Raw genomic sequence first — 13,578 nt, 5'->3', positions numbered from 1 at the left:
GATGTTCGTATGTAGTTTATCTACTAAATATAACAATGATTTTTAGCCTCATACTTTTCAAGTGGTATCTTGTGTAATTTTTAAAAGATGTGTAACATTAATATCATTAATCACTAATAACGAAAAATGCGAAAAAAAGAAAAGAAAATCAAGTACTAAGACTATATTGACAGATCTATCCTTGTGATATTATTTCCTTGCGTTAGATTATTATTACGATATAAATAAATATAAAAAAACGTGTTTTATTCGATTCGCAAAAAATTCGAATGGAAAAAAGAAACGAAGAAGAGTATACTATATAGGAATGACGCTTTTGAAATAATGAATGAAAAAGAAAAAAGAATAACGAGAAGGGAGTAAATAATGAAAAAATGTTTACAAAATGACACAATGAGAAAATTACTGTAACGGCTGGTTGTGGGCCAATAAAAAAAATGTTCAAAAAAACCTCAAAAAAAAAACTGCCAATGGATCTCTCTCTGCGCGTTCTCGTATGCGCTTTTCTCTTCACCCGACCTTGTCCGAATCCTCCGTAGTAGCTCGTCGCCGCGCGCACGACAGAATTATCTCTATATTTAGCAAAAGGGTACTAGTAAGTAACTTTACATCGAACGCGATGCGCGCCTGATTACCTTTTTAAGTTCTTTCATAATTAATTTGTTTTGCACAACAGCAGCGCAGGCACGTCATCGATATGTCCGCGACTGCCTCGTTACCTTTCATTCTCTCTCTCTCTCCTTTTTTTTTTTTTCAATTTTCCCTACACCCAACATTCGTCAGTTGCCTATTTCCATCATGAGCAATGACACGACGACGAACGTCTCGACGGCGAGCCTGCCTTACGTTATCTCGGCGTTCAAGCTCACCCAGGAAGACAGCTCTTGGATCGTCTCCAATGCCTTTATGATATTTACTATGCAAACAGGTAAGCCACGCGCGCATCGTCAAAGAGTTAAAAAAAAAATTACGCGACGTCGCGACTTTTCCTTTTGCACGCGGTGTACATATAGGATTCGGAATGTTGGAGTCCGGCTGCGTGTCGCTGAAGAACGAGGTCAACATCATGATGAAGAACGTGGTGGACATCGTCCTCGGCGGCTTCACCTACTGGATATTCGGCTTCGGCATGAGCTTCGGCAAGTACGAGCCCAGCAATCCCATTATCGGCATGGGCAATTACATGGTCGACCCGAAGTTCAACGATCCGCTGTTCGGGCCGATCTGCGCGAGTTTTCTCTTTCAGCTGAGCTTCGCCACGACCTCGACGACGATCGTCAGCGGCGCCATGGCCGAACGGTACGGCACAAATTGCGCAACGAACGTCACGATTCGAGCAATAATCACGTTATATACGAACCGAAGACGCGCCGTGCGTTAGCGTCTCGGGTCCTTTTTTTTTCTTTACGGCCGTATTCGCAGATGCAACTTCAAGGCCTACTGTCTGTTCTCGTTTCTCAACACGATCGTCTACTGCATGCCGGCCGGCTGGGTCTGGGGCGATCACGGCTTCCTGCAGAGGATGGGCGCCGTCGACATAGCCGGCTCCGGGGTGGTCCACCTCGTCGGCGGAATTTCCGGTAATCGAGCTCTTAAATTCTAAGCAATTAACGGTAATAAGATGTGTTGCGCCCGCAGCTCTAGCCTGCGCGATGATGCTCGGACCGAGACTCGGCAGATACGACCACGGCATCGATCCCCTACCCCTCGGCAGTCCCGTCAACGCCCTGCTGGGCCTCTTCGTTCTCTGGTACACGAGGAATAATAATAACGAAGAAAAAAATAATGAGTAAATAATCGACGCGTACCTGCGCGCAGGTGGGGCTGGCTGGCCTTCAACAGCGGCAGCACCTACGGGGTGAGCGGTCAGCGCTGGAAGTACGCGGCGAGGGCCGCTGTAACCACGGTGCTGGCCAGCATGGGCGGCGGCCTCGTCGGTCTCGGCTTCAGCCTCTGCAATCCCAAGGGCGTCGACATACTCAGCCAGATCAACGGCATACTCGGCGCCCTCGTCGCCGTCACAGGTTTCCGAAGCAAAAACCAGTACCAAAAAAAAGGACTATCTTTACCCTGGAAATAATTCATATAATTGACGCACGCAGGTGGTTGCTTTTTGTATCGACACTGGGAGGCCGTACTTGTGGGAATGATCGGTGGCTTTCTCGCTTGCTTCACCATGCCTCTGTTCGATAAGGTCGGCATCGACGATCCCGTTGGCGCGTCCGCCACTCACGGTAATATAATCCAGACTTTTTTTCTTCGGAAATTAGCTCATCGAAGCTCTTTTCTTGGCGCAACGAAGGCATCAGCGGCTTTTGGGGCGTCCTGGCCATTGGAATATTCGCGGAAAATCCCTTACCACTCGACACGACCAAGGGTCGAAGCGGAGTGCTCAAGGGTAACTGCGAGACAGAAAAAGAATAGTAGCAAAAGTTTTATCCGTAACATTTTCGTAAATTTTCAAGGCGGTGGTTGGGAGCTTTTGGGAGTTCAAACGCTGATGGCCGTCATCCTGGCGGTCTGGAGCTTTCTCACGTCCGTGATTCTTCTATGGGTAAAGACAAAGACAAAGAGTATACAGACAAGTTGTTTTTTTTTTTTTTCGTTCCTTGACGCAAATAATACGTTGACGTTTATTGAGATAGAAAATTCCTGATATACAATGATAATTTGCTTGATAATTACGCTTTTACGACGCCACAGCTAATCGACAAAATCATACCGATAAGAATGGAGCCGCACGAGGAGCTGCTCGGCGCCGATCTCGTCGAGCATCACATTCGCCACGCCAAAGTACCTCTCTTCCTTTTTATTTACAGAATTTTTCTCATTTTTTCTCGCTACAGGTAGCTACGATCGAATCTTTTTTTTTTATGATACAGATTGGCGTGAGTCAGGCGATATCCGCCTTACATACGAAAAAGGGCCTGGCCGACGTTCCGTCGATCGGCACGAACCCAGGTAAAAATTGATCAACTAACGGAATGTTTTTTTTTAAATTTTTTTCTTTTTTCCATACGAATGTATGATGTATATAATTTGATTTTACAACGATTCGTTTTCTCCGATTGTGCTTCCAAGGTCACGAATCGTTTTTGAAAAAAATGATCCGCACCAAGCGCTTGAGCAACGGGCTCAAATTTTTACGACAATTGCCGCAAACGATCAAAGAGGAGAAACTTCAGAAAGACAACGTCGAGGCCGCTATTTCGACGGTCGACGATCATTCCTCGTCTAAGATAGCGTGGACCAATTGATTATTGGAGAAAAAAAGTACAGTAATAGCATGCCGCGCAATTCGTTAATCGATAATTCAGCTGCTAATTTAAACAAAATTCTTAAAATTATCCTAACACAAATTATTATTATTATTCTAAATTGATATGACGAATACAATCATTTCAAAGTAAATTATTCTAGTGATTATCTATGTGTATTTACAATTTTCGACAATTCAAGCTATACAATGTTACATTTTGTGTAATAAAATATTTAAAGCATTTTACAATCGTTTATCATAAGACATTTATAATCAGTTATTTGTAATTTTTAATTATGCATTATATTTATTATATATTGCAAGAAAATCACATTTTCGACGGTTTTCAATTTACTATCCTGTATGAAAATTTCATAGAGTCCATCTACTTTGATTTTACGTTTATTGGTTCGGTTTTTTAATCGATTATAATATTATTGTATTGTTCTAACAAGTTTCTAAATTATTAATTAAACATTACTTGCAATTTTTTCTGTAATTTTTTTGGGAACTGATTTTTTAATCAGCTAATAATTGTAGTTTTTGACGGATTCTACTTTTATATTTAAATTACAATGCATAATTAAAATAAAATTCAATAATTGATGAAATTTTTAGTTATAGTTTTGGGCATTACATAAGGATTATTGTATAATTACTACAAAAATCGACTTGGAAACTTTGTTGCAAAGTTTTCACTTACAGTTGTTTGCTACTGAAGGAACTTGTCCGTGCAATTTCTACTAACTGCTAATACACGGACACACACACACTCACACATACAGGAAATTAATGTTTTCTTTGCGCTTCAAACGACAAATTTTGAAAGATTAACTTACACATTGATAGTAATAAAAAATCAAAATTAATTTAAATAATTATCAATGATGAAAAATAAAAACATCAACTTAATTAAATAGTTACCATTAATTCAAATGAAAAATGATTTACTGAAAAATGTTTGCTTGAAGCTAAAATCAATTTCAGTTACATAAAAATCAAGATATTAATAAATCATTCATCCTGTATCAGGTCAAGTTCACATTTTTTCACTATTGGGCACACACTTTTTTCATGCAATACTGAATGATTAAATATTTATGACACTAGTAAAAACTTCCTGTCACTTTCTATAGTCTTTTGATGGCTAGACAAGTGTATCTGGGCAATTTTATAGATAGCTAAAACATGCATATACACTCTCCATTAAAAATAATTTCAAATGCACTGCCTTTGAACTACTAAGATACACATACTTTTAGCAGCCAAATGCCACTAAAATTTTTTATACAAATCAAGTTTTTTTTCTATTTTACATTACAGAACTATCTGCCCATTGAGCAACATCGGTTGGTAGACCTTGATAGTTTCTTACAGCTTCCATAACTTCATTTGATTTTAATGCAAAATTGTAGGTTTGATACTCTTTTTCAATTCGTAAATGCTGGCCTGTTGGTATTATCAACTCTAAATTCTGTAAATAGAAAAATTTTGTCAGGCAGAGATTCAAAAATGTATAATATAACAAATAAACTTTAAAATATTTACCTTTATGTGTTCAAATGCTTTCATAATTACAGGTCTTTGGACGGATTCAATGTTTGAGGTCTGACCGGCAAATTTCAAATAACGGCTTAAAACTTTTTCAAAATTTAATGGCTCTCCATCATAAATTTCTGTTTCATGCTTCATGGCAATAATCTACAAATTTATATGATTATTAAAAAGGTTCAAATATTACCTAATATGCAACAAATAAATGATAATGTTTATTACCAGGCACATTTCCAATACAGATAAGCCTTCAAGCATCAAGACCTTGGTGTTTGGACTAAACATTTTACTTGCTTTAACAAAATCATCAACTTCCAACTCTTTATGGTTATTACCAAGAGATGATATAACAACTGCTAAAAAATTTCTAAATTTTCTTTCTATTCTATCATGTTTGTGCATCATTTTGAGGACATTCTGAACTGTAGGATTGTCAGCTAAATTGAGAATTTGCTTATTCCAAATTGCTCTAAATTTTGGATCTATATTACAGTCTTTATTAGCTTGCTCCATTTCATTTACATTCTCATCCTCTGGCAAAGTTAATAACTCCTTAAAAAGTTCTAAGCGATCCTCAAAAGCTGAAATTGGTGTCTCAGATTCTGATGTATCTCCAGGATAAAGAAAGATTTGTCTGTGAGAAAATCTTGATTTTACTCTTTTTTCTAATAATTGAATTACATCTAGTTGACTGGTTATTCCTATAACGCAAATTGGGGCCTAGAACATAAATTTGAGTTTATTGTACATGCATAAATTTATTTTATGCTTGACTATCGATTTCTATGAATATATTACCTGAGCTGATTGAGCAACATCAAATAAATTATACAAAAGAGTCTGATTGTGATGGAAACAAAACAAATCAAATTCATCCAAGATGAATATAATAGGTTTTGAATGTTTTTTGTCACCTGACTTCAAACATTCTAATAAAAATGATAAATTTTCAGCAAATGTATTAAAAACTTTGCCTTCAGATGCATGCTCCAATTGCATTTGCCTCGTAGCATCTTTCAAAGCTAATCTGTCATCCGTATGAACTAATCCATGCAGATTGACTATCAGAGCATTGTCTTGAAAATTTTTTGTGCTTGATAATTCTGTTAGCACACTATTGATAAGCTGAAAAACAATTAATTTTCAATAAGTAACATGGAAAAAATCAATAATTCAAGTTTAAATAAATATCATTACAGTTGTCTTGCCGCTGCCTCTTGGACCAAGCAATAACAACGAATTACTCTCTCCATTCTCAACGGTTCGTTTGACGCAATCCAATACATGAGCTCTCTCTTGTACGTGGTGTCTGAATTTAGTTTCTGGATACAGGATTTTTTTCTTCAAATATTTCCTCGTCAGCATGATCGTGTTGATGTCTTGATTGTCAAACGAAATGGCCATATTCTTCTTCTTACTCATTTTGATATTGTTAATTCCTATTTTTTATATTTAAAAAAAGCAAATTCAGTATAATGCAGAATAAACATGGATTAACTTGTAATGAAATCATTGCAAGAACCGCACGGATATTTTATGAAAATACTTTGTTGATTTTATCCACCCCACAAATATATAAATAGACCATTATCGAGCGTTGCACGAGTGAGGGCGGAAAGACTTCATAACACCCCAGCGGCGCTGCACATAGAGTTCTGAACGATTAAAAATGAAAAGAGGCCTACCCTTCACAGCAGCTAGGTTCACTCGTGAACTGGTTAACGAAGATATATAAAGCTCGTCTATATCGACTGATTATTGCAACGAGTATCGTAACGACTATCGAACTTTTAAATCAATGCATCGCCCCTCACGGACTTCATTGGCGTTTAGCCTTTGCAATAATTACTTTCCGCGGACATGACTAACGAGTTCATTCGCGTGCACAACGATATTCTATATACCCCAAACGCTGTGCGATGCACAAGGATGTGCTCGAGTTGCATCGTGTTTACGGCATGTTTGTATATGAAAAAAAAAAAACAGTGCAGAAGAAACATGACTCACCTCACCGTGAGAGACAGTAAAAATCAATCCGACGAATGGGAGAAGACGTTTCGCTCCCAAGACCCTCGCCGCGTTACACGCATTGGCACCACGAAATCACTCTGCGCTGGATTCGATCCGTACGACACTCGCAACGGAGCAAGAGCCGAAGATGATCGAATTCGATAAAAAGAAACAACTTATGAAAATGTGACACACACACGCACACACACACTAGCGGATGACGGTCCGAGCTTGTATACGCTGCGACGTGCTGTAGGCGCGTCGTCGGAAGGCCGCAGCAGCAGCAGCAGCAGCAGCAACTCGGCTTTCTCCTCTTCTCGCGGCTCGCGCAGTTATTGTACTCTCTTTTGCTCTCTTTTTCGCGCAGACGGCAGAGAGCAGCGGCGATCGCTCGTGCAACTTTGCAATATCTTCACACTTACACCTATACGTACTTTGCACACTATCCAGCTCTACTGTGTGTATGTATGCCCAACCAAACACAGGTACTGTGCGATTCCTCGCATTAAGTCGCTCGAGGGGGTTGATTATAATATGATTGTATTGCTCGGGGATCTCACTTTCTGCGGCGGAGTCTTGTAATAATAAGCATCAGCAGCGCGCGCGCACGCGACAGCGGACCCGTATATTGTAATGAAGCAAGACAGTAATGCTCAAATAATGGAGCAATGTTTGTCCATAATCAATTTAAAAACATTAGCAGAACTAATAAGAATCGACACTTCTTTTTTCTTACTTATATAATATTGAACGGAGTTTTGCCACTCGCAAATAAATCATCAAGTATTTCACGTGTGGATGCATGTAAGCCCGTACATATTAGAAGTTAGCATAAATTGCAATAGCTAATGACTATACCAGTGAAAACTTTGCAACAAAGTTTCCAAGTCGATTTTGTACTAACATAGATCCTGATGGTAATTTAAATGAAAGTAGGATCTGTGGAAAACTACAATTATATTAACCGATTGAGAAATCAGTTCCAGAAAATTATAGAAAAATAATTGAAATTTATGTTTACATAGTTAATAATTTAAATCCCCTCGATATATACTGACATATATACTGACATCAGGATACTTTATCGTGTTTCGTAATTAGCGCGTTTTATAGTACGCAGTTTTCTCGCGCTTATTTATGGCGCCACTGACTGGTGTGATCTACTATGGTCTATGAGTTCTGTTCGACAGACGACAGTGCATGGACGCCAACCAGTAAACATCAGAAGAAGACAGCATCAACGGCTTCGATTCGATTTTTGTATAGTTTTGTCAAGGGATATTATATAAAAATGTTCAAATCGACTAAACGTATAAATAGAGCTGGCTTGAAAAAGCGAGCAAAAGATGACGATTCCGGTAAGTTTACATTAGTTTTTTTTAGTTAATAAAGCATAGGTTAAGATTAAGATTTAATCAGTTTTGTTTATTATTTACAGAGAGTAGCGATGGTGAGACGGTGATCGTCAAGAAAGAAAAAAAGGAGGATCATTTAAATCCATTGAGACAACGTGTAAGTTTATCATTTACTTGAAACACAACTAAAATTTCATAAAACAAGTGTAAATTGACATACTCTATATGACATTTTTATAGACAAATAACAAGAGGCAAAAAAAGGTTTTGGATAATGATGACAGCAGTAGTGAAGGAGATTCAGTTACAGTGTCCTATAAAAGCAAAAGAATGGCTTTGCCCGAGGGGCCAAGCGATCAAGGTGCCACTTCAATTCTACAAATCGAAACAGAGGAGGATAGAGATGCTCAAGCAATCTTTGAAAAAGCTCAAAAAATAAATGCCGTAAGTTTTTATGTGAAATGATGCAAGATATTTTTGATAAATGAATTCTAATCATAAATTTTACTTATTTAGGAGCTAAAAGGAAAAGAAGATGATAAAATATATAGGGGCATGAACAATTATGCTCAATATTTTGAGAAAAAAGATACAGTAGCTGGTAACGCATCCAGTGGTATGGTGCGCAAGGGACCCATTCGAGCACCTGCAAATTTGAGGGCTACAGTAAGATGGGACTACCAGCCAGATATTTGTAAAGATTACAAAGAGACTGGATTCTGTGGATTTGGTGGTATGTTTCTAAATGTAAAATTCTTTATTCATTAAAATCTCTTACAGTGATAATAATATTATACTTTTAACTTTTTAGACAGTTGTAAGTATCTTCACGATCGTTCCGATTACAAACATGGATGGCAATTAGAAGCAGAGGCTGGTGCAGATGCCAGTGGTGATGAAGATGATAAAAAATATGAAATTGACAGTGACGAAGAAACTTTGCCATTCAAGTGTTTCATATGCAGAGAGAGCTTTACTGATCCTGTGGTTACAAAGTAAGTTTCAAAATTATCCAAACGTGCTATTTTATGTACACATGTTTCAATTAAATTCTAATTCAAATGCAATAATTACAGGTGCAAGCATTATTTCTGTGAAAAATGTGCTCTGCAACAATACAAAAAGAGTGCCAGGTGTTTTATTTGCAATGTAAATACTTACGGTGTATTTAATCCGGCAAAAGAGTTAATTAAAAGAATCAAACAATCGAAACATGATGAATGCGATTCTCACAAAGAAGATGAAAGTGAAGACGATGATTAAACTGTGAATATGGTGTATAATTGTAAAATTTAGGGTCTGTAAATATTTGTAAGATTGTACTAATAAAATCTTTATTTTGTTTTATTTAAGTCGCATAATTCAAAGAAATAAGAAGTTGAAAATACATTAAAAGATCCATCTGCAAGTAGGGTAAATTAAATAAATTACTTATTATTACTTTCGGACGAATTCAAGAATAGACGCGCGTGGCCGCAAAACCACGTTTTTGACACTTAATTGTTCATAACTTTTGAACCGATTGAGTTTCCAACTTAAATTTTGTTTTTAAAATCTTCGTTATTAAATTACCTATCGATTGAGGAATGAAATCTACGAATTTACGAATCTATAGAATCTACGAATGAGGAGGGGGAATACTTGCCGAAAAATTGAGCTAACTTTGAATTAAATTTTCTCCGTGTAAATTAACTTTTTTCGAAAAACTGGTACCACCATTGGAACGAACAGACAAAAATCTATCGGGATGCATGTGCGCAATATTTTTTCAGATATAATTGACCCAGCCACGGCGAGTTAGAAAAGATGCGATACATTAAAAAATGTCCCACGCGAGTGCACTGTGTGGTCGAGCGTGGAATACGTCAGCTATACTTTACGATATTCCGCGGTCAACCTTAAGTGACATTAAAAATGGGAAAATATCCCAGTACGAAAAGCGACGAAGACCAGAACCAGAATTATCATGTGCTGGGGAAACTAAAATCGCAATTTCTGTGGCATCGGATTCCCTGTTGATAAACATAGACTCATAGAGACTGTTCAAAAAACGATTAAAGATGCTAATTTACCTACAAAATTTGTCAATGATAAGCCAGGAGATACTTGGTATCGACTATTTTTAGGTAGACATAAGGATATAACTCAACGTGTTGCAGAGGGAATATCCAAAGGAAGAGCCATCGTCACAAAAGAGTCCATCGAAAACTGGTTCAAAGAACTGCGCGAATACCTAAAAGAAAATAATTGATTGGATATAATGGATGATCCTACAAGAATTTTAAATGGAGATGAGACTGGTTTCAACTTGTCACCACCATCCGATAAAGTTCTTTGTCGCAAAGGCACTAAAAATGTGTATAAAGTAAATGTAGGCAATCACAAAGAAAATATTACCGTCTTGGTATTTGTGACAGCTGATGGATCACTACTTCCGCCTTTGATAATATACCCGTATCAACGTTTACCTCCTGAGATCGTTGAAAGTGTACCCGATGAATGGTTTGTTGGAAAAACCAAAAGTGGGTGGATCAATACTGAGACATTTTTCGAATACATGGCTAATTGTTTGAATCCATGGCTAGAGAGATCTGGGATTAAGAAGTCTATTTTGTGCTTTGTTGATGGCCATAAATCTCACCTAACTTTGCCATTGAGCATTTTTTGTAGTTATAATGGAATTATTCTGTACTCGCTTCTTCCAAATGCCACCCACAATACTGCAACCTGCTGATGTCAGTGTTTTAGATGTATATTCAAAAAAAAATTTTATTCAACGAGTAAGCTCCCCCAATCGATTATAATAGGATATATTCTTAAGTGTTTGATAACTAGCTGCTTTACCCTATAATCCCATCTTTGTTCCGTCGAAATTCTCACAGCGACTTTGGTTTTGGATCAATTCGATTCGAATTCGCATCGTCGTGGAAAAAAGCAGCATCGTTACAGAGTGAAAGCAGATAAAATTCTTATTCAATTTGTTCGTATTTCTGCCGGGGAGCGAGTACGTGTCCTGTAACGTATGTCGCACAATTCCCGTTCCGAAGATTGTGAGCGTACGTGCGCAATACGCGCATAATTTCGTATGCACAAAAGAGCAAATTCCAGAAAAATAAGAAAGAAAGATCGGGCACGGTGTCGCCTTTTTTCTGTTACGCTTGACACGCGCATTCGGCATCAATAAATAACTCACGAAAGTTACAATTTGCGTTCACTCTATGAAATTATAGGCCGTCGTGAAATGTATCGCGCATTTTTCACGCAATTTTTTTGCTTTAAGCGAAGTTTTTTGCTATAGAATCGCAAAGCGTTGCGCATAAATACATTACGCATAACTTATTCTCATGGTACGCTAAACAGCTTTATACAGTGGTCGCCGCTTAAGAGAATTGCGCTTAATAGAATACGCCGGTTAAATGAATCAAAAATCCTAACAATGATTTTCCCGTATCCTTATACATGTAAAATTCACCGCTTAAGTGAATAAACTTTTCGCTTAATAGAATCAAATTTAGTTTGAAGACGATGTTTACATTCAATGTTGTTGTCGATTAAATACAAGTTTCATTGTCAGTACTTTCTCATAGCACCGTCGGTATTACATGCTCATAATAATTAATTGTGTTAGTGATACAAGTATGAAAAAATCATCAGCTATAGTTCATAGAAAAGGCTTAAGTGTCCTTGAAAAAAAGGAGCTACTAAAAAAATATGATTTGTTGCCAAATTTATCACAAAGTGATGCAGCGCTGTTATTAAACATATCACAAGCTACTCTTAGTAGATTATTATTAAATCGTTACGAGATAGAAAGTACCTCTTGCTCTCACGAAAATCTCAGCCGCAAGAGAAAACGATGCGGCAAAGACGAAGACGTAGAAAAAACGTTGAAGAATATATTATATATATATATATATTCATTTATAATAATAAATTATTTATTATAATAATGCATAATTTCTCGGATTCAAAGTTATTTATAAGTTATTGCAATCCCTATCGGATAGTAGAATCATCCGCTTAATAGAATGAAAATTTTTGTCACACAGTGATTCTCTTAAGCGGCGACCACTGTATTTATTCGGGCTCGAAAATTCTGCATGAATTGCTCCTGCAGATTATTTAGGTTGTCGCGCTAGGGAGGCCTTCGATTACTCGAAAACAGTTTTACCCGAATGTTCAAACTCCCTAAAATTAAATGAAATTTCATCAAATCTATAATCCGAATTACGAAGTGGCTGCTGTTATCAATGAGAATGTTAAAAATAGGTATGTTCAATAATGATTAATTAACGACAACAGAAAAAGATTATCCAAAATTATGAAAGACAAATTCGAATCCGTTGGAGAGAAAAACTCAGACCCGAACGTATCAAAACCGAAAACCTTGCAGCCTAAATAAAAATATCCGGATTGACAAACGGGAAATACTTGTTGGAAATTCTAATAAAATACTGATAAATTTTCCGAGATTCCGAAAACGATCTTTGTATTTTTCTGTTTAGCTTAGCTCTTTCCCTTCGTCCTGCATTTACCATAAATCTGCTTGTCGGAGACACACGTGACAATTAATCGTCCTCGTGCGCGCGTAATCAATTATCATACGTATCGGCCCAGCTGCCGCAAGTACACGTAGAGCCGCTGAATTGCATTACTCGTATACGAGCAAAATAGGACGGTGTGTAATAATATACGCATGTATGTAGGTAAGTGGCGGCGGCGTTGGCGCGCGATGAAGCAAACCGGAGAGCTTTCAGTTCTCTCTCTCTGTATGTACCTATATATACGTCTCCTTCGGTGCACTCGTATGCATTAATGTAGCGATCGATAAAAGAGGTAGTAGGTAGCAGATTCCGCTCCAACTACACGGTATAATATACATGTATAAAAATGCCAAGGGAGCTTACACGCCGATACTGCAGCAGCAGCTCTATAGCTATGTATATCATACTATTGCGTTCAAACTCGCGTGTGTGTATGTGTGTGTGGGTGTGTGGGTGGGTGGCACGGCAACGTACGGCGCAGCCGTGTATGCGTGTGTTATTCGGCCACTCGGAGTACCTCGTATATACGTCTGAGTGTGCATCACATGTGTGCATTGAAATAGATACACACACGCCCAAATAGTTGTGCCTGTATTATAGTGGCATGAATAATGCATATTGGCAGCGTCGCCGTGGGTACGTTCGTTTCGCCCGATTCCCTTCCAAACTCACTCGCACGTTCGAAACGAACCACATTCATCCCGAGCTTTCAAGCTCGAGCTTTTTCGGCTAATATTTAAAAAAGCAAAAAACTTCAAATCATCGTCGCTCGCTTCAATTTCAACCGTGGCGTGCGGAAAAAAAATCAAACGTCAAAAGATATATTCGCCGTGCAGCGCTGCGTCGAAAGCTCGCG

At 37.9% G+C, this 13,578-nt stretch overlaps 3 protein-coding genes across 3 annotated transcripts; 2 read left to right on the top strand and 1 right to left on the bottom strand.

Annotated features, from left to right (window-relative positions):
- Positions 1-223: 223 nt before the first annotated feature.
- LOC106650707 (putative ammonium transporter 3) lies at positions 224-4,089 on the top strand. Its single transcript, XM_014368875.2, has 11 exons — positions 224-928; positions 1,014-1,299; positions 1,423-1,580; positions 1,639-1,750; positions 1,819-2,024; positions 2,103-2,234; positions 2,303-2,398; positions 2,466-2,554; positions 2,704-2,793; positions 2,883-2,961; positions 3,082-4,089. The coding sequence occupies exons 1-11, from the start codon at positions 799-801 to the stop codon at positions 3,255-3,257; spliced, it is 1,554 nt and encodes a 517-aa protein (XP_014224361.1). The 5' UTR covers positions 224-798; the 3' UTR covers positions 3,258-4,089.
- A 45-nt stretch (positions 4,090-4,134) lies between these two features.
- LOC106650654 (origin recognition complex subunit 4) lies at positions 4,135-7,100 on the bottom strand. The gene is made up of 6 exons (XM_014368794.2): positions 6,821-7,100; positions 6,011-6,252; positions 5,612-5,938; positions 5,036-5,533; positions 4,808-4,960; positions 4,135-4,733 (listed from the first exon to the last, which is right to left on the bottom strand). Exons 2-6 carry the CDS (start codon positions 6,233-6,235, stop codon positions 4,572-4,574), a joined length of 1,365 nt encoding a protein of 454 aa, XP_014224280.1. The 5' UTR covers positions 6,236-6,252; positions 6,821-7,100; the 3' UTR covers positions 4,135-4,571.
- Positions 7,101-7,973: 873 nt separating this feature from the next.
- On the top strand, positions 7,974-9,525 carry LOC106650655 (RING finger protein 113A). Its single transcript, XM_014368795.2, has 6 exons — positions 7,974-8,181; positions 8,262-8,335; positions 8,419-8,622; positions 8,695-8,911; positions 8,990-9,173; positions 9,255-9,525. Exons 1-6 carry the CDS (start codon positions 7,989-7,991, stop codon positions 9,439-9,441), a joined length of 1,059 nt encoding a protein of 352 aa, XP_014224281.1. The 5' UTR covers positions 7,974-7,988; the 3' UTR covers positions 9,442-9,525.
- Positions 9,526-13,578: the final 4,053 nt, after the last annotated feature.

Source organism: Trichogramma pretiosum, unplaced genomic scaffold, assembly GCF_000599845.2.
Source record: "Trichogramma pretiosum strain Unisexual culture from Peru unplaced genomic scaffold, Tpre_2.0 scaffold38, whole genome shotgun sequence".
Classification (NCBI taxonomy): Eukaryota; Metazoa; Arthropoda; class Insecta; order Hymenoptera; family Trichogrammatidae; genus Trichogramma; species Trichogramma pretiosum.
Note: the sequence above shows the minus strand (reverse complement) of the source record. Positions and strands in the feature narration are given on the sequence as shown.

What these genes read in the sequence shown, in the direction of transcription:
- LOC106650654 (XM_014368794.2), bottom strand. Translation starts at nt 6,235, where the DNA reads ATGAGTAAGAAGAAGAATATGGCCATTTCGTTTGACAATCAAGACATC. An exon ending in ATGTTGCTCAATCAGCTCAG is followed by an intron (nt 5,534 to 5,611) that starts GTAATATATTCA and finishes TTTATGTTCTAG; the next exon opens with GCCCCAATTTGCGTTATAGG. An exon ending in CTGTATTGGAAATGTGCCTG is followed by an intron (nt 4,961 to 5,035) that starts GTAATAAACATT and finishes ATAAATTTGTAG; the next exon opens with ATTATTGCCATGAAGCATGA.
- LOC106650655 (XM_014368795.2), top strand. Translation starts at nt 7,989, where the DNA reads ATGGTCTATGAGTTCTGTTCGACAGACGACAGTGCATGGACGCCAACC. An exon ending in TAAATCCATTGAGACAACGT is followed by an intron (nt 8,336 to 8,418) that starts GTAAGTTTATCA and finishes ACATTTTTATAG; the next exon opens with ACAAATAACAAGAGGCAAAA. An exon ending in TGGATTCTGTGGATTTGGTG is followed by an intron (nt 8,912 to 8,989) that starts GTATGTTTCTAA and finishes TTAACTTTTTAG; the next exon opens with ACAGTTGTAAGTATCTTCAC.
- LOC106650707 (XM_014368875.2), top strand. Translation starts at nt 799, where the DNA reads ATGAGCAATGACACGACGACGAACGTCTCGACGGCGAGCCTGCCTTAC. An exon ending in CCTCGTCGGCGGAATTTCCG is followed by an intron (nt 1,581 to 1,638) that starts GTAATCGAGCTC and finishes TTGCGCCCGCAG; the next exon opens with CTCTAGCCTGCGCGATGATG. An exon ending in ATCACATTCGCCACGCCAAA is followed by an intron (nt 2,794 to 2,882) that starts GTACCTCTCTTC and finishes TTTATGATACAG; the next exon opens with ATTGGCGTGAGTCAGGCGAT.